This window comes from Notechis scutatus, chromosome 1, assembly GCF_049901735.1.
Source record: "Notechis scutatus isolate UNSWTSFEM ecotype Mainland chromosome 1, rNotScu1.2, whole genome shotgun sequence".
Lineage (NCBI taxonomy): Eukaryota > Metazoa > Chordata > Lepidosauria > Squamata > Elapidae > Notechis > Notechis scutatus.
The window spans coordinates 335,895,061-335,922,987 of NC_142009.1; the positions used below are offsets into that span (position 1 = coordinate 335,895,061).

A 27,927-nucleotide genomic window follows, 5' to 3' on the forward strand; every position below is an offset into this window, starting at 1 on the left:
TTTGAAGTGGAAATAAGGTTTATTCAACAGCAAAGCAGAGAAGTACATTGGCTCAGTGGCTTAAGGATGCTGGAGTTGGTCTCTGCTCCAGTGGTTCGAGCCCTAGCACTGCGTAGCAGGATGAGCTCCCGAACTTGCCTCAGCTTCTGCCCACCTAGCAGCTCAAAAGCATATATACCGCCGATAGACAAATAGGTACCATGTGGACGGGGATATGAGTTGGTGCTTTGTGCGGGCAGTCAGATTTCTGCCGGCTTTGAACCTTCCCGTTTGCGATGCCCATTTGCGAGGTGGTTATGGGGGCGGGGGAGGGGAAAGGGCTTGGCTAATGCTGCAGGAAAAGCTGCTTGTCTTTCTTTCTGTTGCAAAGCTAGCTCGCTCTCCTGTGGTGCACCTTGGGAGGTGTGTGAGCATGTACCATAACAGAGCTAGTAGATTTGCAGGCAAAGTACTACGCTTCAAGTAGCATTGCAGACTCCTGGCTAATGTAACAGCACCCTACACTAATAATAATAGTAACAGCAAAACGGTCAGCTCTGAGAAGCACTAGGGGGTGACGTGATATCCGTCTTCCAATATTTGAGGGGCTGCCCCAAAGAAGAGGAGGGTCAACTTGTTTTCCAAAGCACCTGAGGGCAGGACGAGAAGCAAATAAGGATGGAAACTAATCAAGGAGAGAAGCAACCTGGAATTAAGGAGAAACTTTCTAACAGGGAACAATTAATCAGTGGAACAGCTTGCCACCAGAAGTTGTGGGTGCTCCATCAGTTTTCAAGAAGAGACTGGACAGTCGCTTGTCTGAAATGGCAGAGGGTCTCCTGCTTGAGCAGGGGGTTGGACTAGAAGACCTCCAAGGTCCCTTGCAGCTCTATTCTGATTCTGATCCACTCATCGGTCACTTTCTTCAGGGCTCTTAATACTTCAAAAAGTCACTAACTGAACGGTTGTAAGTGAAGGACTAGCCTATATTGTTGGGTTTTTTGAGCATCTCTTCCCGAGCAGCTATTTCTTCCCTAAAATCAGTATTTTCCTAATTTTTTCCCCCCAATCCTGTTCTGGCTCTTCTCCTTTAAATCCAGCTATGTGGACTTCAACTCCCAGAATTCCCCAGGCAGCATGGCTGCTGCTGAGATTTCTGGGAGTTGAAGTCCAATTCAACTGGAAAGGGTCCCCAAACCGGGAAATCTCACTGTTCGCGAAGCAGGGTGGAAAGAAAAGGATCCATTCCGAAGGTTTAGCAGGGACAAATTTGGGATCGACTAAGTGAGGTTGCCTCTTCGCCTTTGAAATTCTTGGGGAAAGCGCAGACAATTTCCCGCTTGGAAAATAAATGGATCTTGTGCTCCTTGACCCAGGTTAGAAGATTGTCCAGGCGGCAGTCACACGCCCAAGGATTTCCTGCAAGATCCAGGCTGAGATTGGCAGACAGGATGCCGGCCGGAGGATCCAGCCTGGTGAGCTCGTTGGCGGAGAGATCCAGCAGCACCAGTTGGTCCAACAGCTGAAATTCCCCAATGGTGATGTCGGTCAGGCTGCAGTTCCTCAGGGAGATCACGCTCAGCTTGGGTCCCCAATGGAAGGATCTCGGGGCAACGCATCGGATTGGGTTGTTTTCCAGGATCAACCTCTCCAAATTTTCTAGGCCGCTGAACATGTCTGGAGAGAGACGACGGAGGCGATTGGAGGAGAGATCTAGAAAGGTCAACTTCTTCAGCTTGGAGAAACAGGAAATGGGGACCTCCTTCAGCTGGTTTCGGTCAAGGCTCAGGATCTTAAGTTCCTTCAGGGTTTCGAACCAGGACGCCCGCAGCTCAGCCAGTCGGTTTTCACTGAGGGATAAAAGCGTCAGGTTCGTCGCATTGGTGAAGATCTCTGAGGGTAGATCTTCCAGGAGATTGGTGGACAGATCCAGGGTGTGCAGTTCTGGGAGGTTACGGAAGAGGCCACTGGGAAGGGTCTCCAGCCTGTTGTTGGAGAGGTGAAGTTCCTGGAGGTTTGGGAGATCTTGGAGGGCTTCCACGCCAAGGCTGGAGACCTGGGTGAACTCAACGGAGATCATTTTGGTTCGTACAGGGAAGCCGGCGGGAAATTCATGGAGAGATGGGGAGTTGCAGACAAACTCAGTGATATTTTCTGGAGCAGGGTGGGGTGGGCAATAAGGAACCTGCTGGGTGTAGCTGTTGAAGGACATCACAAGGCAGATGATCAGAAGAGCTGGAACCGAAGACTTCATCCTGTGGAGAAGCGGGGAGAGTGTCAACTTAAAAAAAAAAATACTCCTTTGGTCATTTTAGTTGCCATCAGAAACGGAGTGGAGGAGAGCAGTGCATTCCTCAAATGCCTTAGATAATCGCCTTGGGAGCTTTTTTATTTTTTATTTTTTAAACTATTACCATCTGGCAGACGGTGCCGGATAATAAAAACAAGAACAAATAGGCTGAAAAACAGCTTCTATCCCAGGGCAGTAGCTCTGTTGAATTCTACTGTATATAGTGCACTATTAATGCAATCTCAGGAGTTTTCAATTCCATTGTATAGTATGGGAAGGATGTGGTGTTTGGGTTTATTTTCATGGTCATAATGTACATGGAAGATGATATTTAATTTCGTTGTACGAGGTGCAATTGACAATAAACTAAACCTTACCTAACCCTAACGTAACGTAACGTAACGTAATGTAGCTTGGTTTTGGCTTGGCTTGGCTTGGCTTGGCTTGACTTGACTTGACTTGACTTGACTTGACTTGACTTGACTTGACTTGACTTGACTTGACTTGACTTAACTTAACTTAACTTAACTTAACTTAACTTAATTTAATTTAATTTAATTTAATTTAATTTAATTTAATTTAATTTAATAAGGGCCAGTTTTCTCTCTCTCATGGGCTGTGAAAATGCAGCTGAGAGAGAGAGAGAGAGAGAGAGAGAGCAGGAAGTGCCTCACCCTACCCAACAGTTTGGGTGAGGAAACTTGGAGTCCAAAGCAGGAACTTGGATGGAGAAAATACCTCGGAAGGGACAAGGCTGTACTTCTGTGGGGCGTAAAGGGCCTTTTCAATCGTGCAAGTCTCTCTTATTGTAACTGTGAGATAAAGGCGGGGTGTCCTCAGTCTTGCTTTCCTGGTCTGGACCGCCTTGGAGGGCTTTCCTCCTTGCCACTTTCCTCCAAGCCCCTCTCTCCCCCTCCTCTCCTTCTGCCTCCCTCTTCCAGGTGCAGAACTGAGATTTCTTTCTGTTCTGTTTCGCCCTTGTCCACCTCTTGCTCAATCCAGTGAAAAGCTCTCCTAAAATAGCTGCTTCCCCTCCTGACTTTAAGGTTATCTGCAAACTTGATAAAGGGAAGAAGGAGGTCAGGGTAGGTTGTGGCTGGGGAAGTTTTAACTAACTCCTCCCCTTCCATTTCTTCTTCATTTCTTTTCTTTCTCCATTTCTTTCTTTCTCCATTTCTTTCTTTCTTTTTCTTTTCTTTCTCTCCTCTCTCTCTGACTCTCTTTTTCTTTCTTTTCCTTTCTTTCTCTTCTCTTTTCTTTCTTTTCCTTTTTTCCTCCCTCCCTCCCTCCCTCCTTCCTTCCCTTCCCACCCTTGTTTCTTGTTTCTCTCTCTTTCTCTCTCTCCTAAAGATCTTTTTCCAAATGGAAACTGGACTTTCTTGCTTTTTTTTATCTTGGAAAACATTTTCCTTCTCACCCAAGAAGTTTCTTCAGAATGGAACCGAAGAAGCTTCTTAGATGAGAAGCAAAATGTTCTTAAAGAAACAAAATTCAAGGAACTCCAGCTGCCTTTAAAAAAAAAAAAAAAAGCACCTTTGGGACAGCTATGATCTGGATGACAGAGAATCTCCATAGACTGACTCTTCTTTCTTTCTTTCTTTCTTTCTTTCTTTCTTTCTTTCTTTCTTTCTTTCTTTCTTTCTTTCTTTCTTTCTTTTTTCTTTCTTTCTTTCTTTCTTTCTTCTTTCTTTCTTTCTTTCTTTCTTTCTTTTCTTTCTTTCTTTCTTCCTTCCTTCTTCTTTTCTCCTTCCTTCCTTCCTTCCTCCTTCCTTCCTTTCTTCCTTTCTTTTTCTTTCTTTCTTTCTTGTTTCCTTCTTCCTTCCTTCTTTCTCCCTTCCTTCTTTCTTTTCTTTCTTTCTCCTTTCTCCCTACTCCATCTTTTCTTCCTTCTTTCCTTCCTTCTCCTTCCCTTCCCTTCCTTCCTTCTTTCTTTCTTTCTCTCTCCTCCTTTCTTTCTTTCTTTCCTCCCTCTTTTCTTTCCTTCTTTCCTCCTTCTCCCCCCCTGCTTTCTTTCTTTCTCTTTTTCCCCTTTCTTTCTCCCTCCCTCTCTCTTTTCCTTCCTTCTCCCTTTCCTTCCCCTTCCCTTCTCCCTCCTCCCTCCCTTTTATTTCTTTCTCTGATTCTTCATTAGAGAACCTTAAAGACTAGAAATTTCGCAGAAGCAGACTGAAAACTGCCTTTGGCAGACAGGATCCCACCCCCTTGCTATGATTCGCACCCTCCCCTTTGCCATTTTCCCTTTCTTTCCAAATGAACCAACACTCAGATTGTGCAAAACACACACACACACACACACACACACACACACACACAAATCCAACCCTAAGTGTACCACGGCCTCTGCACTTACCTGGAACTCTGTCCAAACCTCAACCCTGCCAGCCTTTTGGACGCTGTGTTCAGCAGGAAATTGCTTATCGTATATACCACAAGCAGGAAGGTTCTGCTCTCAAATACCTTCCCGGAAACAATACCCAAAAAATTTCCCCTGCCTTGATTGCATCACGTTGAGAAACAAACTTGGCTAAACTTGGTTCAAAGGCCACCCAGATGTTGAAAATCTGTTTCCCTCCCCCCCAAAAAGAGAGAGAACATTTACCTGAATTTTGGGTTGAGAAACATTTCCCTTATGTTTTTGGGGGGAAAAGCGGCCTGGAACAAGGGAAAAAAAAAAAAAAAACCAAGGCTGGGGCTTTAGTCAGGTTTCCACATCTCCTTGAAAGAAAAAGAAAAAATAATCTAGAATAGAGTAGAAGAACAGAGTTGGAAGGGACCTTGGAGGTCTTCTAGTCCAACCCCTGCTTAGGCAGGGAATTCATTGAAGAGATGCATAGTTTCTCATTCCTGCCCCCCAAAAAGATCCATGAGTGGGTGTCATTTCCAGTATTTTCAGGAAAACAGGAAGTGATGAAACGGGGCTAGTTTTTGGCCTGCGGAAGCCTGCAGAAGCCTTCCTGAAGCCTTTGGGAGGCACAAAAAGGCCTCAAACCTGCTGAAAATCAGCCAAGAGGCGCAGTGCAGGTAAGGTGGTAGATAGGTGGGTGGGGATTGTATGCGCATGCCTAGGGGCCATGGGGGTGTGTGCGCATTGCCTTCTGGGTGCTGACACACAAGTGCGAGCGTGCAAGCGCGCACACAATTCTTTTTCCACAGGTGCCCAAAAGGTTAGCCACCACCCCTGTAGGCTGTACTGAGTTCAAGGTTTGATTGAGCCTTGCTGGATGATGATGTAATGAAAAGGGCTTTGGGCAATTCCTATTCTAGCTCTACCTGGAGATCTTTGTTATGTAAAATACTCTGGACCAGGCCTTCATGGCCCACCCATTAACAAAGGTGGGGTTGAGCTTCTGCTTCTGAGGTGTGTTTCTGCTTCTGGATTTCTACTCTTTTAGGGGAAATATTCTGCCTTTTTAAATATTTCCTAGGATATTTCATTTTTTTCTAGGAGAGGGGTGGGTGCTAACTTCCTACACTATCACGTGTGTTGAGGTAATTCCCGTTAGGAGAATGAGCGCATACAGGGAGACGTAGAGAGTAGAGTTGGAATAATACACACAGAGCACACAGATACACTGTACAGTAAATGTAGGTATTTACTTCCAGAAAGGTTTAAGCAAAGTCCAAAATAAGCAGTCCAAAAGTCATTCACAGGTAAATCTGTCAGTTTTTTCAATCCAGGGATAATCCAAATATCAAAGTCCAGTGTCAAAAACAGTTCAGTATCAGAGTTATATTAAATCCAGGAATATCAGTCAATTAGAAGAAATGGAGGAACGGCAATATTTTCCAACAGAAGGAAACAGAGATACACTCAGACACACTCTCTTCTGAGACTAAGACTAAAACAATCCAGGTTTCTGGCTCCATCTTATGGCCCTTTGAAAAACCACACCCAATTGCAGTTTTTGCAATCTCTTAAAGACATAGTATGAAAATGTTTATCCTGGTTTATATATTTCTAACCCAAATACCTGTTAGGTGACTTATATTCCTAACAACGTGCAAGTTATACAGATTCAGTACAAGAATGAAGACATTCAGGTTACCTCAAAAAAGGATTACTTGTATCAACACCCCACCCTTCTCCTTCCACTGAAGAATGGCAGATACACGGATCTGATACACGTGAGACGTACAAACTGAATTATTCAATACTCACAAGACAGGAACGGGTCTGGTTCACCATTCAAAGGTTTATGAAAGAAAATAAGCATTTGCAAACGGGCCTTCAAGTCGCTTCCCAAGTGGAGTTGGGTCCAAGAAGAGCAAGCTTCCATATTCAAACAATACATTTTATACCCCTGCACACAACACGCCATGCCTAAGAAGCCCTCCCCACACACCCCTTATTCTCCATATTCTAAACGACAAGTTTGAGGGTGAGCATGACATTGTTTTCTGTGTTTCAGTGTCTTATCTCGGTTTTGGGCTTCACCTTGGGAGGATATTCCCTGGTTGCTTAGCCCTGGCAGATCTTCCCGTTCTCCAAGGAGATTGTATCATGGACTTGCAGCCGAACACATTTTAGGTTATAGGGTGGGGGTTTATGCAGAGAAAGAGAAAAAGAGGAAGCTAACAGAAGAGCATCAGAAAGAGCAAAAGAGAATCTTTTATTTTATTTATTTATTTATTTATTTATTTGATTTGTCAATTGTTTACAAGATAATAAGTATAAGTATATACATAGTTATGAATACATGAAATGGGTACATATAAGAAAAATAAAAGAAACAATAGGACAGGGACGGTAGGCACGTTGGTGCGCTTATGCACGCCCCCTACAGACCTCTTAGGAAAGGGGTGAGGTCAATAGTAGACAGTCTAAGGTTAAAGTTTTTGGGTTTTGGGGAAGAAACCACAGAGTCAGGTAGAGTATTCCGGGCATTGACCACTCTGTTGCTGAAGTCGTATTTCCTGCAATCAAGTTTGGTGCGGTTAACCTTGAGTTTGTATCTATTGTGTGCTCTTGTGTTGTTACGGTTGTTATTCTAGTCTAACTATATACATTCCATTATAAAACAGTAACTTATAATTCTGTTTCTCTCAGTCAGAAGGTCTCAAAAAAGGGATTGCATGAGCCTCTGTAGCTTTGATCACTAAATGAAAGGCTGTAAGTCGAGGACTTAACCTGCATTTGAAAGGAAATCAAAATAAGTCACTTGGAAATTTCTCCCCTGCTTCATCTGATTTTAAGCCAGAGTCGGCCACCAGGAGGCGCTGTTGCTGAGCCCTCAAAAGAAGCGGCATCCACTAGGGGGCTCATCAGGAGAAATAAGGTTTGCATAACACAGGAAAAAGATAAAACTCTACATTTCATCACACTGCACAAAGTGAAATTGCCCAATACCAGACCTTTTGAGTTTGGGGGTGCATTTTTCTTGGCTTTCAGTGGTTTTGATTGACAACTGGGGTGTGTGTGATGATAGTTTTTGTCAGGGATGTGCAGGTGTGCAAAATGACAGGACCATCTAACACATCATTGGTACTTTATTATGAAAGAGTGTTTCTCAACTTGGCCGCTTGAAACATGGGTGGACTTCAAATCCCAGAAGGCCCCAGGGCAGCTGTGGGAAGTTGACAGCCGTCCATTGCTGACTGAGGAATTGTGGGAATTGAAGTTTACCCATGCTGGCTTGGGAATTCTGGGAGTTGAAGTTTACTCATGCTGGCTACGGAATTCTGGGAGTTGAAGTTTCATGGTGGCTTGGGGATTCTGGGAACTGAAGTCCAATCATTTGAAAACATGCCGGCCTAGGAATTCTGGGAGTTGAAGTTTCATGGTGGCTGGGGGATTCTGGGAACTGAAGTCCAATCATCTGAAAACATGCCGGCCTAAGAATTCTGGGAGTTGAAGTTTCATGGTGGCTTGGGGATTCTGGGAACTGAAGTCCAATCATTTGAAAACATGCCGGCCTAGGAATTCTGGGAGTTGAAGTTTCATGGTGGCTGGGAGATTCTGGGAACTGAAGTCCAATCATCTGAAAGTATGCCGGCTTGATAATTCTAGGAATTGGGGCATTCTGGTAGCTGAAGCCCAATCCTCTTAAAGCACACCAGCTGAGCAGGTTGGAGAAAGATCCATCTGGAAGGTTTAGCAGGGACAAAGTTGGGATCTCTTCAGCGAAGTTGCCCTTTCCCCTTCAAACTTTTGGGGAAAGCGCAGACCACGTCTTCCTTGGAGAACAAATCCACGTTGCCTTCCTGGGCCCAGTTGAAGAGAGCCTGCAGGCGGCAGTCACATGCCCATGGGTTGCCGGAGAGATCAAGAGTGAACTCGGAAGACACGTTGACCAAGGGAGCCTCCAGGGAGGTGATCTCGTTGGCGGAGAGATCCAGCCGCTCCAGGTTCTTCAAGGACCGAAAGAGCCCAGGTGGAACGTGGGTCAGGCAGTTGTTTCTCAGGGAGAGGATCCACAACGTGGGAGTCCCACGAAAGGTGCCGGGGGCAATAGATGCGACCGGGTTGTTTTTCAGAGTTAAAACCGTTAGAAACGTGAGGCCTCGGAACATCTCCGGAGAAAGGCAACGGAGGAGGTTGGAGGAAAGGTCCAGGGACATCAACAGGGTCAGTTTACGGAAGCAATCGGGCGGGATCTCCTTCAGCTGATTGTGATCAAGGCGCAGGATCTTGAGTTCCTCCAGGGTTTCGAACCAGGATGGGCGCAGCTCAGTCAGCTGGTTTGAACCGAGGGATAAGTAGGCCAGGCTACCGACGGGCGCGAAGATATCTGCAGGTAGATCTTCCAGGAGATTTCCAGAGAGGTCCAGGGAGTGCAGTGCTGGGAGGTTACGGAAGAGGCCGCTTGGAAGGGTCTTCAGCTGGTTGCCCAGCAGATAAAGCCCCTGGACCTCTGGGAGACCCTGCAGGGCCTCCGCACCCAGGTTGGAGATCTGGGTGGACTGAACGGTGATTGTCTTGGTTTCACTGGGGAAGCCGGAGGGAAATTCGCGGAGTGACGACGAGTTGCAGACAAAACTAGAGTTGCTTTCTGGACCCGGATATTGGGGCAGGCAGGGAGGAACCTGCTGCGTGTAGCTGTTCAGCGACATCACAAGGCAGGCGATCAGAAGAGGTGGAGCTGGAGGCCTCATCCTATGGAGAAGCCGGGAGAGAAAAAGAGAGGCGGCAACATCTTAAGTTTCCCTTTTGTTCTGACCTAGGCTTCACCAAAATCACGAAGCAGACTCCTCGTCCCAACAAAACCCCTTTTTAATAAGCTAATGGGAATTCCTCTCATTCACTTTCCAGCAAAGTCCCAGAAAACAGTCTTTCAAGAGTGATTTACAACTACAGACCTTGGAGAGTTGCCAGGCCGATAGCTTCCAAATGCCACTCTGTAGAAGACAATACTTGGCAAGGAGTCACGAACGAATCTTCACCCTAATTGAATGAACTAATTGTCTCCTGCAAACCCCACTCCCCTTTCGCTCCTCTTTATTCCCTATGGGAGGGCCAATTCACCATCCCCCTGTGCCTTTACTCCCGAGTCGACCCTTGTTCCTTAACTGTTCCCGTCTCCTGGCAGCTCTGTGCATGTGCACACTGGGAACAGGCTCCAGCTGTTCTTCTTCCCCACTGATCTCCTAATCCAAAGGCAGCTGATAACTGTCTGACGGCCATGGCCCAATCTCTGCCTCCAATGCAGAGCCCTCGTCAGAGCCTTCCCCAGACCCCAGGACTGGCCCAGGTTCCTCCCCAACCTCCTCACTGTCTACCACCAGCTCTGCTGGCTGCTGCAGGGCCACAACACTTTTCTCACATGTCCCAGCCAGGAACCCTCTCCCCCTCCTCTGTTTCTTCCTTCCATTCCCAGATGTGGAATGGATTTTTTCTTCTGTTCAATTCCACCGTCATCAACCTATTGCTCAATTGGGGTTGAGAGCTCTCCAGAAATACCTGCAGTGCCTCCCGGCTGTGTTATTTCCAATTTTGATAAGGGGCTTGGAATAGAAGGTGGTCAGACTGGGCTGAGGCTGTCGACTGGAAGTGCTATTCAACTCTTTTCTTTCTCTTTCTCCTTCCTTCCCTTCTTCTCTTTTTCCTTCCTTCCTTCCTTCCTTCCTTCCTTCCTTCCTTCCTTCCTTCCTTCCTTCCTTCCTTCCTCCCTCTCTCCCTTCCTTTCCCTTGACCTCCCTCTGTTTCTCTTGACCTCCTTCTTTTTCTTCTTCTTTCCTTCCTTCTTCTCTCCCTTCCTTTCCCTTGACCTCCCTCTGTTTCTTCTTCTTTCTCTCCTTCCTCTCTCCCTTCCTTTTCCCTTGACCTCCCTCTGTTTCTTCTTCTTTCTCTCCTTCCTCTCTCCCTTCCTTTCCCTTGACCTCCCTCTGTTTTTTCTTCTTTCCTTCCTTCCTCTCTCCCTTCCTTTCCCTTGACCTCCCTCTGTTTCTTTTCTTTCTTTCCTTCCTCTCTCCCTTCCTTTCCCTTGACCTCCCTCTGTTTCTTCTTCTTTCCTTCCTTCCTCTCTCGCTTCCTTTCCCTTGACCTCCCTCTATTTCTACTTCCTCCCTGCCTCCTATCCATCCCTTGCTCTTTTTTCATTCCTCCCTCCCTTTCTTTCTCCCCACTCCCTCCTACCCTTACCTCCATTCTTCTACTTTTCCTTCCTTCCTTCTTTCCTTCCTTCCTTCCCACCTTGCCTCCCTCTTCCTTGCCTCCTCCATTTTTAAACCCCCAAGAACTCCCCACCCTGTAAGGCCCGCTAGCCATGATTCCTAGTTTGCCTCTTCTTGCCATTTCTTTCTTCCAAAATGTAAAAATTATTTAGGGTCCAACATTTCTGTTCCTCGGTAAGAAAATCTTAAGGACTAGAGATCTGGAAAAAGGGGAATCAAACTGTTGTGACCCTTTGCAGCTTCCCTGACTTTGATTACCACACCTTCCTTCCTTCCTTCCTTCCTTCCTTACTTACTTACTTACTTACTTTTTCTTTCTCCATCTTCCTCCCTTCCCTCCCTTCCCCCCTCTCTCCCTTTCTTTCTTTGTTTCTTTCTTTCTTTCTTTCTTTCTTTTCTTCCCTCTTTTTCCTTTTCCCCCCCTCTCCCTCCCTTCCTCCCTCTCTTTCTTTCTTTCTTTCTTTCTGTCTGTCTGTCTGTCTGTCTGTCTGTCTCTTTCTTTTTCCTTTTTTCTCCATCTCCCTCCCTTCCTCCCCCCTCTCTTTCTTTCTCTTTCTTTCTTTCTTTCTTTCTTTCTTTCTTTCTTTCTTTCTTTCTTTCTTTCTTTCTTTCTTTCTTTCTTTCTTTCCATCTCTTTCTTTTTCCTTTTTCTCCATCTCCCTCCCTTCCTCCCTCTCTCCCTTTCTTCTTCCTTCCCTCCTTCCCTCTCTCCCCTTTCTTTCCTTCTGTCCCTTTCTTTTTCCTTCTTTCTCCATCTTTCTCCCTTCCCTCCCTCTCTCCCTTTCTTTCCTTCCTTCCTTCTGTCTCTTTTTTTCCTTCTTTCTCCATCTTCATCCCTTCCCTCCTTTTCTCCCTCCCTCCCTCCCTCCCTCCCTCCCTCCCTCTCTCCTCTCTCTCTCTCTCTCTCTCTTTTCTTTCTTTCTTTCTTTCTTTCTTTCTTTCTTTCTTTCTTTCTTTCTTTCTTTCTTTCTTTCTTTCTTTCTTTTTCTTTTTCTTTCTTTCTCCATCTTCCTTCCTTCCTTCCTTCCTTCCTTCCTTCCTTCCTTCCTTCCTTCCTTCCTTCCTTCCTTCCTTCCACTCAGTTTGTGCAAGTAAGCAAAAGAGTGTGCACTTACCTGTAGCTTTCTCCAAACGGAATGTCTGCCAGCCTCCCTCTTTCTCAAATGCTGGGAACATCAGGAACTCTCCTATATACCTGCACTGGGGGTGGGGTGGGGGTGAATTTGCTGTCCTCAAACATTAGTAAAAATTTCCTTGTCCTGATTGCATCATGGGGACAACAAACAACAAAAAAAGATTCAGTGCACAACTGAACCTCTGTTCAAGGGCAAAGACCAATGTTGACACTTCCCCTTTACCTGAAGTGGGGTTGTTTTTTTTTTTTGTGCAAAAAGAACATTTCTCTGTTGTTCTTTTTTGGAAAAGAAACAATTTCCTCATCTCTTTTGAAACACTGCCTAAAACAAGGAGGGGGGAAAAAACACACACCTAGGTCTCAGGTTGCTCCCATTTCCACATGACGCTCAAAAAAGCATCTCAAGAAGAAATGGGAAAAGTGCAGAGAAGATCAAAGGCCTGGAAACAACAAGATAGGAAGAACGGTTGCAGGATTTGGGTTTGGCTAGTCTAAAGAGAAGGACTGAGGGGGACTGGATAGCAATATTCTAGTATTTGAGGGGCTGCCACAAATAGGAGGGGATCAAATCATTCTCCAAAACACCAGAAGGCAGGACAAGAAACAATGGATGGTACATATTAAGAGATCAAAAAATGGGACTGGATAAAAAGAAAGATATTTTTGAAGAGAAGATAGGGGCTTGGGCAGATCCTCCAGAGTGTGGCAGTAAAAGATAGTAGAGATGGAAGAAATATTTGGGTTAAATATAGAGTGGTACTAATACCACTCTATAAAGCCTTAGTAAGACCACACCTAGAGTACTGCATCCAGTTTGGGTCACCACATTATAAAAAAGATGTTGAGACTCTAGAAAAAGTACAGAGAAGAGCAACAAGGATGATTCTCTCCCTCCCTGCTTTCTTTCTTTCTCCCTTTCTTTCTCCCTCCCTCTCTTTTCCTTCCTTCTCCCTTTCCTTCCCCTTCCCCTTCTCCCTCCTCCCTCCCTCCCTCCCTTTTATTTCTTTCTCTGATTCTTCATTAGAGAACCTTAAAGACTAGAAATTTCGCAGAAGCAGACTGAAAACTGCCTTTGGCAGACAGGATCCCACCCCACCTTGCTATGATTCCCACCCTCCCCTTTGCCATTTTCCCTTTCTTTCCAAATGAACCAACACTCAGATTGTGCAAAACACACACACACACACACACACCCCCCACACACACACACACAAATCCAACCCTAAGTGTACCACGGCCTCTGCACTTACCTGGAACTCTGTCCAAACCTCAACCCCGCCAGCCTTTTGGACGCTGTGTTCAGCAGGAAATCTCTTATTCTATATACCAAAAGCAGGAAGGTTCTGCTCTCAAATACCTTCCCGGAAACAATACCCCAAAAAATTTCCCCTGCCTTGATTGCATCACGTTGAGAAACAAACTTGGCTGAACTTGGTTCAAAGGCCCCCCAGATGTTGAAAATCTGTTTCCCTGCCCCCCAAAAGAGAGAGAACATTTGCCTGAATTTTGGGTTGAGAAACATTTCCCTTATGTTTTTTTGGGGAAAAGCGGCCTGGAACAAGGGGAAAAAAATAAATAAACCAAGGCTGGGGCTTTAGTCAGGTTTCCACATCTCCCTTGAAAGAAAAAAGAAAAATATAATCTAGAATAGAGTAGAAGAACAGAGTTGGAAGGGACCTTGGAGGTCTTCTAGTCCAACCCCTGCTTAGGCAGGGAATTCATTGAAGAGATGCATAGTTTCTCATTCCTGCCCCCCAAAAAGATCCATGAGTGGGTGTCATTTCCAGTATTTTCAGGAAAACAGGAAATGATGAAACGGGACTAGTTTTTGGCCTGCGGAAGCCTGCAGAAGCCTTCCTGAAGCCTTTGGGAGGCAGAAAAAGGCCTCAAACCTGCTGAAAATCAGCCGTGAGGCGCAGTGCAGGTAAGGTGGTGGATAGGTGGGTGGGGACTGTATGCGCATGCGTAGGGGCCATGGGGTGTGTGTGCGCATTGCCTTCTGGGTGCTGACACACAAGCGCCAGCGTGCAAGCGCGCGCGCAATTTTTCCACAGGAGCCCAAAAGGTTAGCCACCACCCCTGTAGGCTGTACTGAGTTCCAGGTTTGATTGAGCCTTGCTGGATGATGATGTAATGAAAAGGGTTTTGGGCAATTCCTATTCTAGCTCTACCTGGAGATCTTTGTTATGTAAAATACTCTGGACCAGGCCTTCATGGCCCACCCATTAACAAAGGTGGGGTTGAGCTTCTTCTGAGGTGTGTTTTTGCTTCTGGATTTCTACTCTTTTTAGGGGAAATATTCTGCCTTTTTAAATATTTCCTAGGCTATTTCATTTTTTTTCTAGGAGAGGGGTGGGTGCTAACTTCCTACACTATCACGTGTGTTGAGGTAATTCCCCGTTAGGAGAATGAGCGCATACAGGGAGACGATAGAGAGTAGAGTTGGAATAATACACACAGAGCACACAGATACACTGTACAGTAAATGTAGGTATTTACTTCCAGAAAGGTTTAAGCAAAGTCCAAAATAAGCAGTCCAAAAGTCATTCACAGGTAAATCAGTCAGTTTTTTCAATCCAGGGATAATCCAAATATCAAAGTCCAGTGTCAAAAACAGTTCAGTATCAGACTTACATTAAATCTAGGAATATCAGTCAATTAGAAGAAATGGAGGAACGGCAATATTTTCCAACAAAAGGAAACAGAGATACACTCAGACACACTCTCTTCTGAGACTAAGACTAAAACAATCCAGATTTCTGGCTCCATTTTATGGCCCTTTGAAAAACCACACCCAATTGCAGTTTTTGCAATCTCTTAAAGACATAGTACGAAAATGTTTATCCTGGTTTATATATTTCTAACCCAAATACCTGTTAGGTGACTTATATTCCTAACAACGTGCAAGTTATACAGATTCAATACAAGAATGAAGACATTCAGGTTACATCAAAAAAGGATTACTTGTATCAACACCCCACCCTTCTCCTTCCATTGAAGAATGGCAGATACACGGAACTGATACACGTGAGACGTACGAACCGAATTATTCAATACTCACAAGACAGGAACGGGTCTGGTTCACCATTCAAAGGTTTATGAAAGAAAATAAGCATTTGCAAACGGGCCTTCAAGTCGCTTCCCAAGTGGAGTTGGGTCCAAGAAGAACAAGCTTCCGTATTCAACCAATACACTTTATACCCCTGCACACAACACGCCATGCCTAAGAAGCCCTCCCCACACACCCCTTATTCTCCATATTCTAAACGACAAGTTTGAGGATGAGCATGACATTGTTTTCTGTGTTTCAGTGTCTTATCTCGGTTTTGGGCTTCACCTTGGGAGGATATATTCCCTTGTTGCGTAGCCCTTGCAGATCTTCCCATTCTCCAAGGAGATTGTATCATGGACTTGCAGCCGAACACATTTTAGGTTATAGGGTGGGGGGTTATGCAGAGAAAGAGAAAAAGAGGAAGCTAACAGAAGAGCATCAGAAAGAGCAAAAGAGAATCTTCTATTTATTTTATTTATTTATTTATTTGATTTGTCAATTGTTTACAAGATAATAAGTATAAGTGTATACATAGTTGTGAATACATGAAATGGGTACATATAAGAAAAATAAAAGAAGAATAAGAGAAACAATAGGACAGGGACGGTAGGCACGTTGGTGCGCTTTATGCACGCCCCTACAAACCTCTTAGGAAAGGGGTGAGGTCAATAGTAGACAGTGTAAGGTTAAAGTTTTTGGGTTTTGGGGAAGAAACCACAGAGTCAGGTAGACTAGTATTCCAGGCATTGACCACTCTGTTGCTGAAGTCGTATTTCCTGCAATCAAGTTTAATGCGGTTAACCTTGAGTTTGTATCTATTGTGTGCTCTTGTGTTGTTACGGTTGTTATTCTAGTCTAACTATATACATTCCATTATAAAACAGTAACTTATAATTCTGTTTCTCTCAGTCAGAAGGTCTCAAAAAGGGGATTGCATGAGCCTCTGTAGCTTTGATCACTAAATGAAAGGCTGTAAGTCGAGGACTTAACCTGCATTTGAAAGGAAATCAAAATAAGTCACTTGGAAATTTCTCCCCTGCTTCATCTGATTTTAAGCCAGAGTCGGCCACCAGGAGGCGCTGTTGCTGAGCCCTCAAAAGAAGTGGCATCCACTTGGGGGCACATCAGGAGAAGAAATAAGCTTTGCATAACACAGGAAAGAAGATAAAACTCTACATTTCATCACACTGCACAAACAAGAGTTTTGCAAGAGTGAAATTGCCCAATACCAGACCTTTTGAGTTTGGGGGTGCAATTTTCTTGGCTTTCAGGGGTCTTGATTGACAACTGGGTGGTGCTGGTGGTGATGATAGGTTTTGTCTGGGATGGGCAGGCGTGCAAAATGACAGGACCATCTAACACATCATTGGTACTTTATTATGAAAGAGTGTTTCTCAACTTGGCCGCTTGAAACATGGGTGGACTTCAAATCCCAGAAGGCCCCAGGGCAGCTGTGGGAAGTTGACAGCCATCCATTGCTGACTGAGGAATTGTGGGAATTGAAGTCCACGCATTTTGGCTGGGGAATTCTGGGAGTCGAAGTTTACCCATACTGGCTATGGAATTCTGGGAGTTGAAGTTTCATGGTGGCTGGGGGATTCTGGGAACTGAAGTCCAATCATCTGAAAGTATGCCGGCTTGATAATTCTAGGAATTGGGGCATTCTGGTAGTTGAAGCCCAATCCTCTTAAAGCACGCCAGCTGAGCAGGTTGGAGAAAGATCCATCTGGAAGGTTTAGCAGGGACAAAGTTGGGATCTCTTCAGCGAAGTTGCCCCTTTCCCCTTCAAACTTTTGGGGAAAGCGCAGACCACGTCTTCCTTGGAGAACAAATCCACGTTGCCTTCCTGGGCCCAGTTGAAGAGAGCCTGCAGGCGGCAGTCACATGCCCATGGGTTGCCGGAGAGATCGAGAGTGAACTCGGAAGACACGTTGACCAAGGGAGCCTCCAGGGAGGTGATCTCATTGGCGGAGAGATCCAGCCGCTCCAGGTTCTTCAAGGACCGAAGAGCCCAGGTGGAACGTGGGTCAGGCAGTTGTTTCTCAGGGAGAGGATCCACAGCATGGGAGTCCCACGGAAGGTGCCGGGGCGATAGACGCGACCGGGTTGTTTTTCAGAGTTAAAACCGTTAGAAACGTGAGGCCTCGGAACATCTCCGGAGAGAGGCAACGGAGGAGGTTGGAGGAAAGGTCCAGGGACGTCAACAGGGTCAGTTTACGGAAGCAATCGGGCGGGATCTCCTTCAGCTGATTGTGATCAAGGCGCAGGATCTTGAGTTCCTCCAGGGTTTCGAACCAGGATGGGCGCAGCTCAGTCAGCTGATTTGTACCAAGGGATAAGTAGGCCAGGCTACCGACGGGCGCGAAGAGATCTGCAGGTAGATCTTCCAGGAGATTTCCAGAGAGGTCCAGGGAGTGCAGTGCTGGGAGGTTACGGAAGAGGCCGCTTGGAAGGGTCTTCAGCTGGTTGCCGAGCAGATAAAGCCCCTGGAGCTCTGGGAGACCCTGCAGGGCCTCCGCACCCAGGTTGGAGATCTGGGTGGACTGAACGGTGATTGTCTTGGTTTCACTGGGGAAGCCGGAGGGAAATCGCGGAGCGACGAAGAGTTGCAGACAAAACTAGAGTTGCTTTCTGGACCCGGATATTGGGGCAGGCAGGGGGAACCTGCTGGGTGTAGCTGTTCAGCGACATCACAAGGCAGGCAATCAGAAGAGGTGGAGCTGGAGGCCTCATCCTATGGAGAAGCCGGGAGAGAAAAAGAGAGCGGCAACATCTTAAGTTTCCCTTCTGTTCTGACCTAGGCTTCACCAAAATCACGAAGCAGACTCCTCGTCCCGACAAAACCCCTTTTTAATAAGCTAATGGGAATTCCTCTCATTCACTTTCCAGCAAAGTCCCAGAAAACAGTCTTTCAAGAGTGATTTACAACTACAGACCTTTATCAGGCTTGGATTCCCAGATGTGGAATGGATTTTTTCTTCTGTTCAATTTCACCATCATCAACCTATTGCTCAATTGGGGTTGAGAGCTCTCCAGAAATACCTGCAGTGCCTCCCGGCTGTGTTATTTCCAATTTTGATAAGGGGCTCGGAATAGAAGGTGGTCAGACTGGCCTGAGGCTGTCGACTGGAAGTGCTATTCAACTATTTTCATTCTCTTTCTCCTTCCTTCCCTTCTTCTCTTTTTCCTTCCTTCCTTCCTTCCTTCCTTCCTTCCTTCCTTCCTTCCTTCCTTCCTTCCTTCCTTCCTTCCTTCCTTCCTTCCTTCCTTCCTTCCTTCCTTCCTTCCTTCCTGCCTCTCTCCCTTCCTTTCCCTTGACCTCCCTCTGTTTCTTCTTCTTTCCTTCCTTCCTCTCTCCCTTCCTTTCCCCTGACCTCCCTCTGTTTCTTCTTCTTTCTTTCCTTCCTCTCTCCCTTCCTTTCCCCTGACCTCCCTCTGTTTCTTCTTCTTTCCTTCCTTCCTCTCTCCCTTCCTTTCCCCTGACCTCCCTCTGTTTCTTCTTCTTTCCTTCCTCTCTCCCTTCCTTTCCCTTGACCTCCCTCTGTTTCTTCTTCTTTCCTACCTTCCTCTCTCGCTTACTTTCCCTGACCTCCCTCTGTTTCTTCTTCTTTCCTACCTTCCTCTCTCCCTTCCTTTCCCTTGACCTTCCTCTGTTTCTTCTTCTTTCCTTCCTTCCTCTCTCCCTTCCTTTCCCCTGACCCCCTCTGTTTCTTCTTCTTTCCTTCCTTCCTCTCTCCCTTCCTTTCCCCTGACCTCCCTCTGTTTCTTTTTCTTTCCTTCCTTCCTCTCTCCCTTCCTTTCCCTTGACCGCCCTCTGTTTCTTCTTCTTTCCTACCTTCCTCTCTCCCTTCCTTTCCCCTGACCTCCCTCTGTTTCTTCTTCTTTCCTTCCTTCCTCTCTCCCTTCCTTTCCCTTGACCGCCCTCTGTTTCTTCTTCTTTCCTTCCTTCCTCTCTCCCTTGCTTTCCCTTGACCTCCCTCTGTTTCTTCTTCGTTCCTTCCTTCCTCTCTCCCTTCCTTTCCCTTGACCGCCCTCTGTTTCTTCTTCTTTCCTTCCTTCCTCTCTCCCTTGCTTTCCCTTGACCTCCTTCTGTTTCTTCTTCTTTCTCTCCTTCCTCTCTCCCTTCCTTTCCCTTGACCTCCTCTGTTTCTTCTTCTTTCTCTCCTTCCTCTCTCCCTTCCTTTCCCTTGACCTCCCTCTGTTTCTTCTTCTTTCTTTCCTTCCTCTCTCCCTTTCCCTTGACCTCACTCTTTTTCTTCTTCTTTCCTTCCTTCCTCTCTCCCTTCCTTTCCCTTGACCTCCCTCTATTTCTACTTCCTCCCTGCCTCCTATCCATCCCTTGCTCTTTTCTTCATTCCTTCCTCCCTTTCTTTCTCCCCACTCCCTCCTACACCTACCTCCATCCTTCTACTTTTCCTTCCTTCCTTCCTTCCTTCCTTCCTTCCTTCCTTCCTTCCTTCCTTCCTTCCTTCCTTCCTTCCCACCTTGCCTTCCTCCTCCTTGCCTCCTCCATTTTTAAACCCCCAAGAACTCCCCACCCTGTAAGGCCCGCTAGCCATGATTCCTAGTTTACCTCTTCTTGCCATTTCTTTCTTCCAAAATGTAAAAATTGTTTAGGGTCCAACATTTCTGTTCCTCGGTAATAAAATCTTAAGTACTAGATGTTGTGAATCAATAAAAGTGAATAACCTAAATGCAAATTAGGGGTTGAAAACCTGCACATTTGGTTGGTCCTTATACAACAACTTGGGATTGGGCCAGAACCAGTCCCTGATTGGTTACTTTTGGGACTGTCCTTATTGGTCAGTAGTTGAAACCTGTTGCGCAGTTTCATTGGTTAATAAGGCAACTAACCCTATAAAAGGGTTACTGCTGCCCATAGCTCTGCTCTGTTCCAATCTGATTCCTGTTATTATTAAAGAGTTGAAGTCACTGGTCAGATGTCTGGTCTCCTCATTCTCCGAACATAACACTGGCGATGAGGATGGGATCCGGAGACCGAAGAGCTGACTAACCTACAGAGCAACCTACAGAGCACGTGGTCAAACACGCACCATCAACGGCAACATGGCCAGCGGTGTCGTACCACCCGCTCCATTCAATCCAGAGACCGAAGACTGGGAGGCCTACATGGATCGGTTCCAGATGTTTCTGGAAACTAACAATTTGAAAGATGCAACAACCGGCAAAAAAAGAGCTATCTTTCTAACGCATTGTGGGCCAACCGTGTTTAAAATGGCAAAGTCGCTTGCCAAGCCAGCAGAGGTAAAAGAAATGGACTGGGACGTCCTCGAGCCGTTACTACGGGCTCACTACGCGCCCTCCGTGCCGACCCTAGTAAGAAGACACGAATATTACCAGAGGGATCAACGGAAGGGCAAAAGCCTTGCCAATTACATTGCGGACCTCCGGAACCTAGGAGGCCTCTGCGGGTTCGCTGATCTGGAAGAAGCCCTCCGGGACCGTTTGGTTCTGGGCCTAGAAGACGGCACTATCCAGAGCAAAATTATGGCTAAGGGGGACATCAGCCTCACCGATGCCCTTAAAGAAGCCTCAGCAGCAGAGGCGACAAAGAAGTCAGCAGCCCAAATGCGCCGCACCAACGCACCGCTACGTAAACTCGCCACTGATACCTCGCCTCGCTCAGAGAGACACCCGGTATCAACTCACCACGAAGACCTAGAGTCCCCGTCCGACAGCGATGAGGAAGAGGTAAACCGACTTCGAACGGAGAGAGAGCAGTCCTCACAACACTCATTTCGACCATGTGCCGGCTGTGGAGCGAATCACCCACGATCCGGCTGCAAATTCCTTGACGCACTTTGCCGCCATTGCAGGAGACGCGGTCACATCGCAAAGGTTTGCAGAAGCAAACAGAACTCCAAACCCCAACAGGCCGAATTCCAGTCTTCCGGATTCTTGGCACACACCGAGAAAAAGTGAACCACTCCTACAGAAACAAGCCGTCCACCACTTCCACCAGGCGTGAGGAAACCAGGCGGGAAGAGACCCACCAAACAATCACCATAAGCCACGCTACATCCCTTGATGCCGGGAAAATCCGAGTAAAGGTCGCCATCGAAAACAAACCTTGCGTGATGGAGGTAGACTCGGGATCTTCCCTCTCGATGGTGTTGTGGAAACGCTCCAAAAGCTCCTTCCAACGATTCGCCGCCAAGACCTTAACCCTCAAAGGGTTATACTCAAAGACTATCAGGGCAACCGAATCCCCGTCGTCGGGTCCCGCAGATTCCAGGTCTCATTCAAGGACCGCACCGTCGCACTACCACTGACTGTCGTGGATCGCAACAGGCCTAGTCTTCTAGGCCTCCAATGGTTCAGGCCGCTCGGAATCACTGTAGCCGGAGTCCACAAGGCCGAAAGCGTCGATTGGGAGGAAGACCTCGTGCAAGACTTCAAAGACATTTTCGCGAATGGACTAGGCAAGTATAAGGGGACCCCAATCTCGTTTAACTTGAACCCTGAAATAGCACCCATCCGCCTTAAGCCGCGCCGGGTGCCGTTCGCCTAAAGCCTAAAATCGACGAACAACTCGATAAGCTGATAGCGCAGGGCGTACTGGAACCCACCGACCACGCCCGTTGGGAAACCCCATAGTGACGCCAATCAAGCCTGATGGGTCCCTAAGAATTTGCGGAGACTACCGGGCCACATTAAACCACGCACTGCAGCAAAGTGCTTATCCAGTACCGGTAGTGCAACATTTACTCCATTCCCTGGGCGGCGGGAAAGTTTTCGCCAAACTAGATCTAGCCCAGGCGTATCAACAATTGCCTGTAGACCCAACCACAGCCGAGGCGCAAACGATCGTAACACATAGGGCGCATTTAAATGCAACCGGCTCCAATTCGGGTAAGTGCGTCGCCCTGGAATCTTCCAGAGTTTAATGGAAAGGTTGTTACAAGGGATAAAAGGCGTTGTCCCATATTTCGACGATGTACTCATCGCCGCACCTAACAAAGACACCCTAGAAAAACGACTCAGAGAGGTTTTACGAAGATTCCAAAATGCAGGCCTCAGAGTAAAAAAAGATAAATGCCACTTATGTACCGAAAAAGTAGAATTTTGGGATACCTCCTGGACAGCCAAAATTCATCCCACCGAAGACAAATTATGGGCAATTAAAAGGGCACCCACCCGAGGAACAAGGCAGACCTACAGGCGTTCCTTGGACTTATCAATTTCTATAATGTGTTTTTACCCCACAAAGCAACAGTAGCTGAACCATTGCATAGACTATTAGACAAAAAAGCAACGTGGGTTTGGGGACAAAGGGAACAACATGCTTTCCAACAGATAAAGAAATTGCTAACTTCTGATTCAGTACTTATGCAGTACAACGAGACTCTGCCGCTTACTATCACGTGTGATGCATCGCTTTTGGGGTTGGGGCAATTCTGGCCCACGTGTTACCAAACGGAGCGGAAGCCCCCATCGCGTTTTTTTCGCGAACCTTAGCTAAAGCTGAACGCAATTATAGTCAGCTGGACAAAGAAGCTTTAGCTATTGTTGCTGCAGTTAAAAGATTTCACGAATATGTTTATGGCCGTGCCTTTACAATAATCACTGATCATAAACCGTTACTGGGGATCATTGCGGGTAATAAACCAACCCCGTATATATTGTCCCCCAGAATGACCTGTTGGTCTGAATTCCTGGAGGCCTACAACTACACTTTGCAGCACCGCCCAGGGAAATCGATTCTCCATGCCGATGCATTGAGCAGAACACCGCTCCCAGACGCGTGTTGTGGATCCAGCCCCAACCCTCTCAACACTACAGATTGAATCTCTACAGGCACCACCCTTGACGGCTAGAGACATTGCTTTTGAAACGAAACGTGACCCAGTTCTGCAACACATACTACGCTGGGTTGAACGGGGTGGCCGACGGACCAAATTGCACCGAATGGGCGCCTTCAAAGCCCGCCAAACCGAGCTGTTTTCCCAAAAGGCTGTATCTTGTGGGCGATCGAGTCGTAATCCCTGCCAAATTGCAACAGACTGTGTTGGCGGTATTGCATGAGGGACATCCGGGTATTGTGCGGATGAAATCACTCGCACGCAGCTACGCGTGGTGGCCAGGAATCGACAAAGAATCGAGGCCTGGGTCGCTCACGTGCCAACGCTGCCAGGACGTCAGCAACGCCCCACCGAAGCAAGCCCAACCCGAATGGGAACGCCGAGGGGACCGTGGTCCCGTATTCATATTGACTTTGCGGGGCCTACCAAAGGTCACACTTTCCTGATTACTGTCGACGCCTATTCCAACTGGCTCGAGATTCATCGAATGCACACAACCACAACCGACTCAGTTATTAATAAATTAAACAGACTCTTTGCCACGCACGGGTTTCCGGACGTGTTGGTCTCGGACAATGGCCCGCAGTTCACTGCATTGCCCTTTGAACAATATCTGGCTGATCGGGGCATCCGCCATGCGCTGACCTCGCCCGTGCACCCTGCGGCAAATGGACGTGCAGAACGCATGGTACAATTTGTGAAAAGACCCTGCATAAAATGGAATTTGGCAACATCGGCGAGAAAATCAATCGAATCCTCTTATTGCAGCACATCACGCCTCACAGCGTGACCAACAAAACACCCGCTGAACTTCTCATGGGGCGGAAAATACGATCGCACCTGGACTGACTCCACCCGCTTTCGCACCAGAAAAACCTGTCGGCTCCAGCAGCAATTGCCGGGAATTTAAGGTAGGTGATTTAATCTTTGCCAAAAACTTTTCCGCGACCCGTTATGGATACCCGCAACCGTTACCCACCTCACCGGGCCTAGATCTTACCGCTTGCTAACAGACGATGGGAGGGTGTGGAAACGCCACATAGACCAACTCCGATCGAGATTATCACCCAGCGGCCATGACCTTCCCAGTTCAACAACTCAAGGGGGAAGGAGTATCGAGGAATTGACTTTGATACAACTAATAGCGGGTCAACGGGAGCCCTACAGCCCAGTGAAGCACCGGGCGTGAAGCGGGGAGGGAGTTGATGTCACCAGGGAACTTTAATACAGGGAAAACGAACTGCAAAACCCCTCGAAGAAACACGCAGCAGCAGAGACATCCACAGCGAATGCAGCACGGAATCACCGTGCAGCGAAATAGAAATTAACAATGGTCATCCAAACGCTCCACGGAACCGGACGTTGGACAAAACCCGGTGGAGCCTCGAAAATCTTCCAGGCAGACCAAATGGCCTGCCTATCTTGAGGATTTTATCAGCAGCTCCCCTCAAACGGAACCCAAGGGGGAGGGGTGTTGTGAATCAATAAAAGTGAATAACCTAAATGCAAATTAGGGGTTGAAAACCTGCACATTTGGTTGGTCCTTATACAACAACTTGGGATTGGGCCAGAACCAGTCCCTGATTGGTTACTTTTGGGACTGTCCTTATTGGTCAGTAGTTGAAACCTGTTGCGCAGTTTCATTGGTTAATAAGGCAGCAACTAACCCTATAAAAGGGTTACTGCTGCCCATAGCTCTGCTCTGTTCCAATCTGATTCCTGTTATTATTAAAGAGTTGAAGTCACTGGTCAGATGTCTGGTCTCCTCATTCTCCGAACATAACACTAGAAATCTGGAAAAAGGGGAATCAAACTGATGTGACCTTGTGCAGCTTCCATGACTTTGATTACCACACCTTCCTTCCTTCCTTCCTTCCTTCCTTCCTTCCTTCCTTCCTTCTTTCCTTCCTTCCTTCCTTCCTTCCTTCCTTCCTTCCTTCCTTCCTTCCTTCCTTCCTACTTCCTTCCTTACTTCCTTCCTTACTTTTTCTTTCTTTCTCCATCTTCCTCCCTTCCGTCCCTTCCTCCCTCTCTCCCTTTCTTTGTTTCTTTCTTTGTTTCTTTCCTTCCCTCTTTTTCCTTTTTCTCCATCTCCCTCCCTTCCTCCCTCTCTTTCTTTCTTTCTTTCTTTCTTTCTTTCTTTCTTTCTTTCTTTCTTTCTTTCTTTCTTTCTGTCTGTGTGTCTGTCTGTCTCTTTCTTTTTCCTTTCTTCTCCATCTCCCTCCCTCCCTCCCTCTCTCCCTTTCTTTCTTCCTTCCCTCCCTCCTCCCTCTCTCCCTTTCTTTCCTTCTGTCCCTTTCTTTTTCCTTCTTTCTCCATCTTTCTCCCTTCCCTCCTCTCTTCCTTTCTTTCCTTCCTTCCTTCTGTCTCTTTCTTTTTCCTTCTTTCTCCATCTTCCTCCCTTCCCAACTTTTCTCCCTCCTCTCTCCCTTTCTTTCTTTCTTTCTTTCTTTCTTTCTTTCTTTCTTTCTTTCTTTCTTTCTTTCTTTCTTTCTTTTTTTCTTTCTTTCTCCATCTTCCTTCCTTCCTTCCTTCCTTCCTTCCTTCCTTCCTTCCTTCCTTCCTTCCTTCCTTCCTTCCTTCCTTTCACTCAGTTTGTGCAAGTAAGCAAAAGAGTGTGCACTTACCTGTAGCGTTCTCCAAACGGAATGTCTGCCAGCCTCCCTCTTTCTCAAATGCTGGGAACATCAGGAACTCTCCTATATACCTGCACTGGGGGTGGGGTGGGGGGTGAATTTGCTGTCCTCAAACATTAGTAAAAATTTCCCTCATCCTCATTGCATCATGGGGACAACAAACAACAAGAAAAAAGATTCAGTGCACAACTGAACCTCTGTTCAAGGGCAAAGACCAATGTTGACACTTCCCCTTTACCTGAAGTGTTTTTTTTTTCTTTTGCAAAAAGAACATTTCTCTGTTGGTTTTTTTGGAAAAGAAACAATTTCCTCATCTCTTTCGAAACACTGCCTAAAACAAGGAGGGGGGAAAAAACACACCTAGGTCTCAGGTTGCTCCCATTTCCACATGACCCTCAAAAAAGCGTCTCAAGAAGAAATGGAAAAAGTGCAGAGAAGATCAAAGGCCTGGAAACAACAACATAGGAAGAAGCAGGTTGCAGGATTTGGGTTTGGCTAGTCTAAAGAGAAGGACTGAGGGGGACTGGATAGCAATATTCTAGTATTTGAGGGGCTGCCACAAATAGGAGGGGATCAAATCATTATCCAAAACACCAGAAGGCAGGACAAGAAACAATGGATGGTACATATTAAGAGATCAAAAAAATGGGACTGGATAAAAGGAAAGATATTTTTGAAGAAGAAGATAGGGGCTTGGGCAGATCCTCCAGAGTGTGGCAGTAAAAGGTAGTAGAGATGGAAGAAATATTTGGGTTAAATATAGAGTGGTACTAATACCACTCTATAAAGCCTTAATAAGACCACACCTAGAGTACTGCATCCAGTTTGGGTCACCACATTATAAAAAAGATGTTGAGACTCTAGAAAAAGTACAGAGAAGAGCAACAAGGATGATTCTCTCCCTCCCTGCTTTCTTTCTTTCTCCCTTTCTTTCTCCCTCCCTCTCTTTTCCTTCCTTCTCCCTTTCCTTCCCCTTCCCCTTCTCCCTCCTCCCTCCCTCCCTCCCTTTTATTTCTTTCTCTGATTCTTCATTAGAGAACCTCAAAGACTAGAAATTTCGCAGAAGCAGACTGAAAACTGCCTTTGGCAGACAGGATCCCACCCCACCTTGCTATGATTCCCACCCTCCCCTTTGCCATTTTCCCTTTCTTTCCAAATGAACCAACACTCAGATTGTGCAAAACACACACACACACACACACACAAATCCAACCCTAAGTGTACCACGGCCTCTGCACTTACCTGGAACTCTGTCCAAACCTCAACCCTGCCAGCGTTTTGGACGCTGTGTTCAGCAGGAAATCTCTAATTCTATATACCAAAAGCAGGAAGGTTCTGCTCTCAAAAACCTTCCCGGAAACAGTACCCAAAAAAATTTCCCCTGCCTTGATTGCATCACGTTGAGAAACAAACTTGGCTGAACTTGGTTCAAAGGCCCCCCAGATGTTGAAAATCTGTTTCCCTGTCCCCAAAAGAGAGAACATTTACCTGAATTTTGGGTTGAGAATATTTCCTTATGTTTTTTTGGGAAAAGCGGCCTGGAACAAGGGAAAAAAAACCAAGGCTGGGGCTTTAGTCAGGTTTCCACATCTCCCTTGAAAAAAAAGCATCTAGAATAGAATAGAAGAACAGAAGAACAGAGTTGGAAGGGACCTTGGAGGTCTTCTAGTCCAACCCCCTGCTTAGGCAGGGAATTCATTGAAGAGATGCATAGTTTCTCATTCCTGCCCCCCCCCAAAAAAGATCCATGAGTGGGTTTCATTTCCAGTATTTTCAGGAAAACAGGAAGTGACGAAACGGGGCTAGTTTTGGCCTGGGAAGCCTGCGGAAGCCTTCCTGAAGCGTTTGGGAGGCAGAAAAGGCCTCAAACCTGCTGAAAATCAGCCGTGAGGTGCAGTGCAGGTAAGGTGGTGGATAGGTGGGTGGGGATTGTATGCACATGCGTAGGGGCCATGGGGTGTGTGTGCACATTGCCTTCTGGGTGCTGACACACAAACACAAGCGTGCAAGCGCGCGCACAATTTTTTTTCCACAGGAGCCCAAAAAGGTTAGCCACCACCCCTGTAGGCTGTACTGAGTTCCAGGTTTGATTGAGCCTTGCTGGATGATGATGTAATGAAAAGGGCTTTGGGCAATTCCTATTCTAGCTCTACCTGGAGATCTTTGTTATGTAAAATACTCTGGACCAGGCCTTCATGGCCCACCCATTAACAAAGGTGGGGTTGAGCTTCTGCTTCTGAGGTGTGTTTCTGCTTCTGGATTTCTACTCTTTTAGGGGGGGAAATATTCTGCCTTTTAAATATTTCCTAGGATATTTCATTTTTCTAGGAGAGGGTGGGTGCTAACTTCCTACACTATCACGTGTGTTGAGGTAATTCCCGTTAGGAGAATGAGCGCATACA

The 27,927-nt window shown here is 46.6% G+C and overlaps 2 protein-coding genes and 2 pseudogenes across 8 annotated transcripts; all 4 read right to left on the bottom strand.

Annotated features, from left to right (window-relative positions):
• LOC148133563 (phospholipase A2 inhibitor beta-like) lies at nt 1-26,843 on the bottom strand. 5 transcript variants are annotated; one of them, XR_015746802.1, is made up of 3 exons: nt 13,265-13,385; nt 1,154-2,234; nt 1-1,089 (listed from the first exon to the last, which is right to left on the bottom strand). XR_015746802.1 is itself a non-coding variant. In XM_087951912.1 (3 exons), the coding sequence occupies exon 3, from the start codon at nt 2,231-2,233 to the stop codon at nt 1,235-1,237; it is 999 nt and encodes a 332-aa protein (XP_087808038.1). In that variant the 5' UTR covers nt 2,234; nt 13,265-13,281; nt 26,781-26,843; the 3' UTR covers nt 1-1,234. The 5 variants fall into 5 exon arrangements, 4 of the variants coding, with proteins under 4 accessions (XP_087808038.1, XP_087808031.1, XP_087808058.1 ...); XM_087951912.1 differs by adding an exon at nt 26,781-26,843 and having other exon boundaries at nt 1-2,234; nt 13,265-13,281; XM_087951905.1 differs by having other exon boundaries at nt 1-2,234.
• Nucleotides 7,638-12,079, bottom strand: LOC148133564 (phospholipase A2 inhibitor beta pseudogene; annotated as a pseudogene). The gene is made up of 2 exons (XR_015746807.1): nt 11,995-12,079; nt 7,638-9,362 (listed from the first exon to the last, which is right to left on the bottom strand). The product of XR_015746807.1 is annotated as a phospholipase A2 inhibitor beta pseudogene (transcript).
• Nucleotides 15,522-17,800, bottom strand: LOC148133565 (phospholipase A2 inhibitor pseudogene; annotated as a pseudogene). Its single transcript, XR_015746805.1, has one exon. The product of XR_015746805.1 is annotated as a phospholipase A2 inhibitor pseudogene (transcript).
• LOC148133566 (uncharacterized) lies at nt 18,019-19,722 on the bottom strand. The gene is made up of 2 exons (XM_087951944.1): nt 19,551-19,722; nt 18,019-19,498 (listed from the first exon to the last, which is right to left on the bottom strand). The coding sequence occupies exon 2, from the start codon at nt 19,400-19,402 to the stop codon at nt 18,206-18,208; it is 1,197 nt and encodes a 398-aa protein (XP_087808070.1). The 5' UTR covers nt 19,403-19,498; nt 19,551-19,722; the 3' UTR covers nt 18,019-18,205.
• Nucleotides 26,844-27,927: the final 1,084 nt, after the last annotated feature.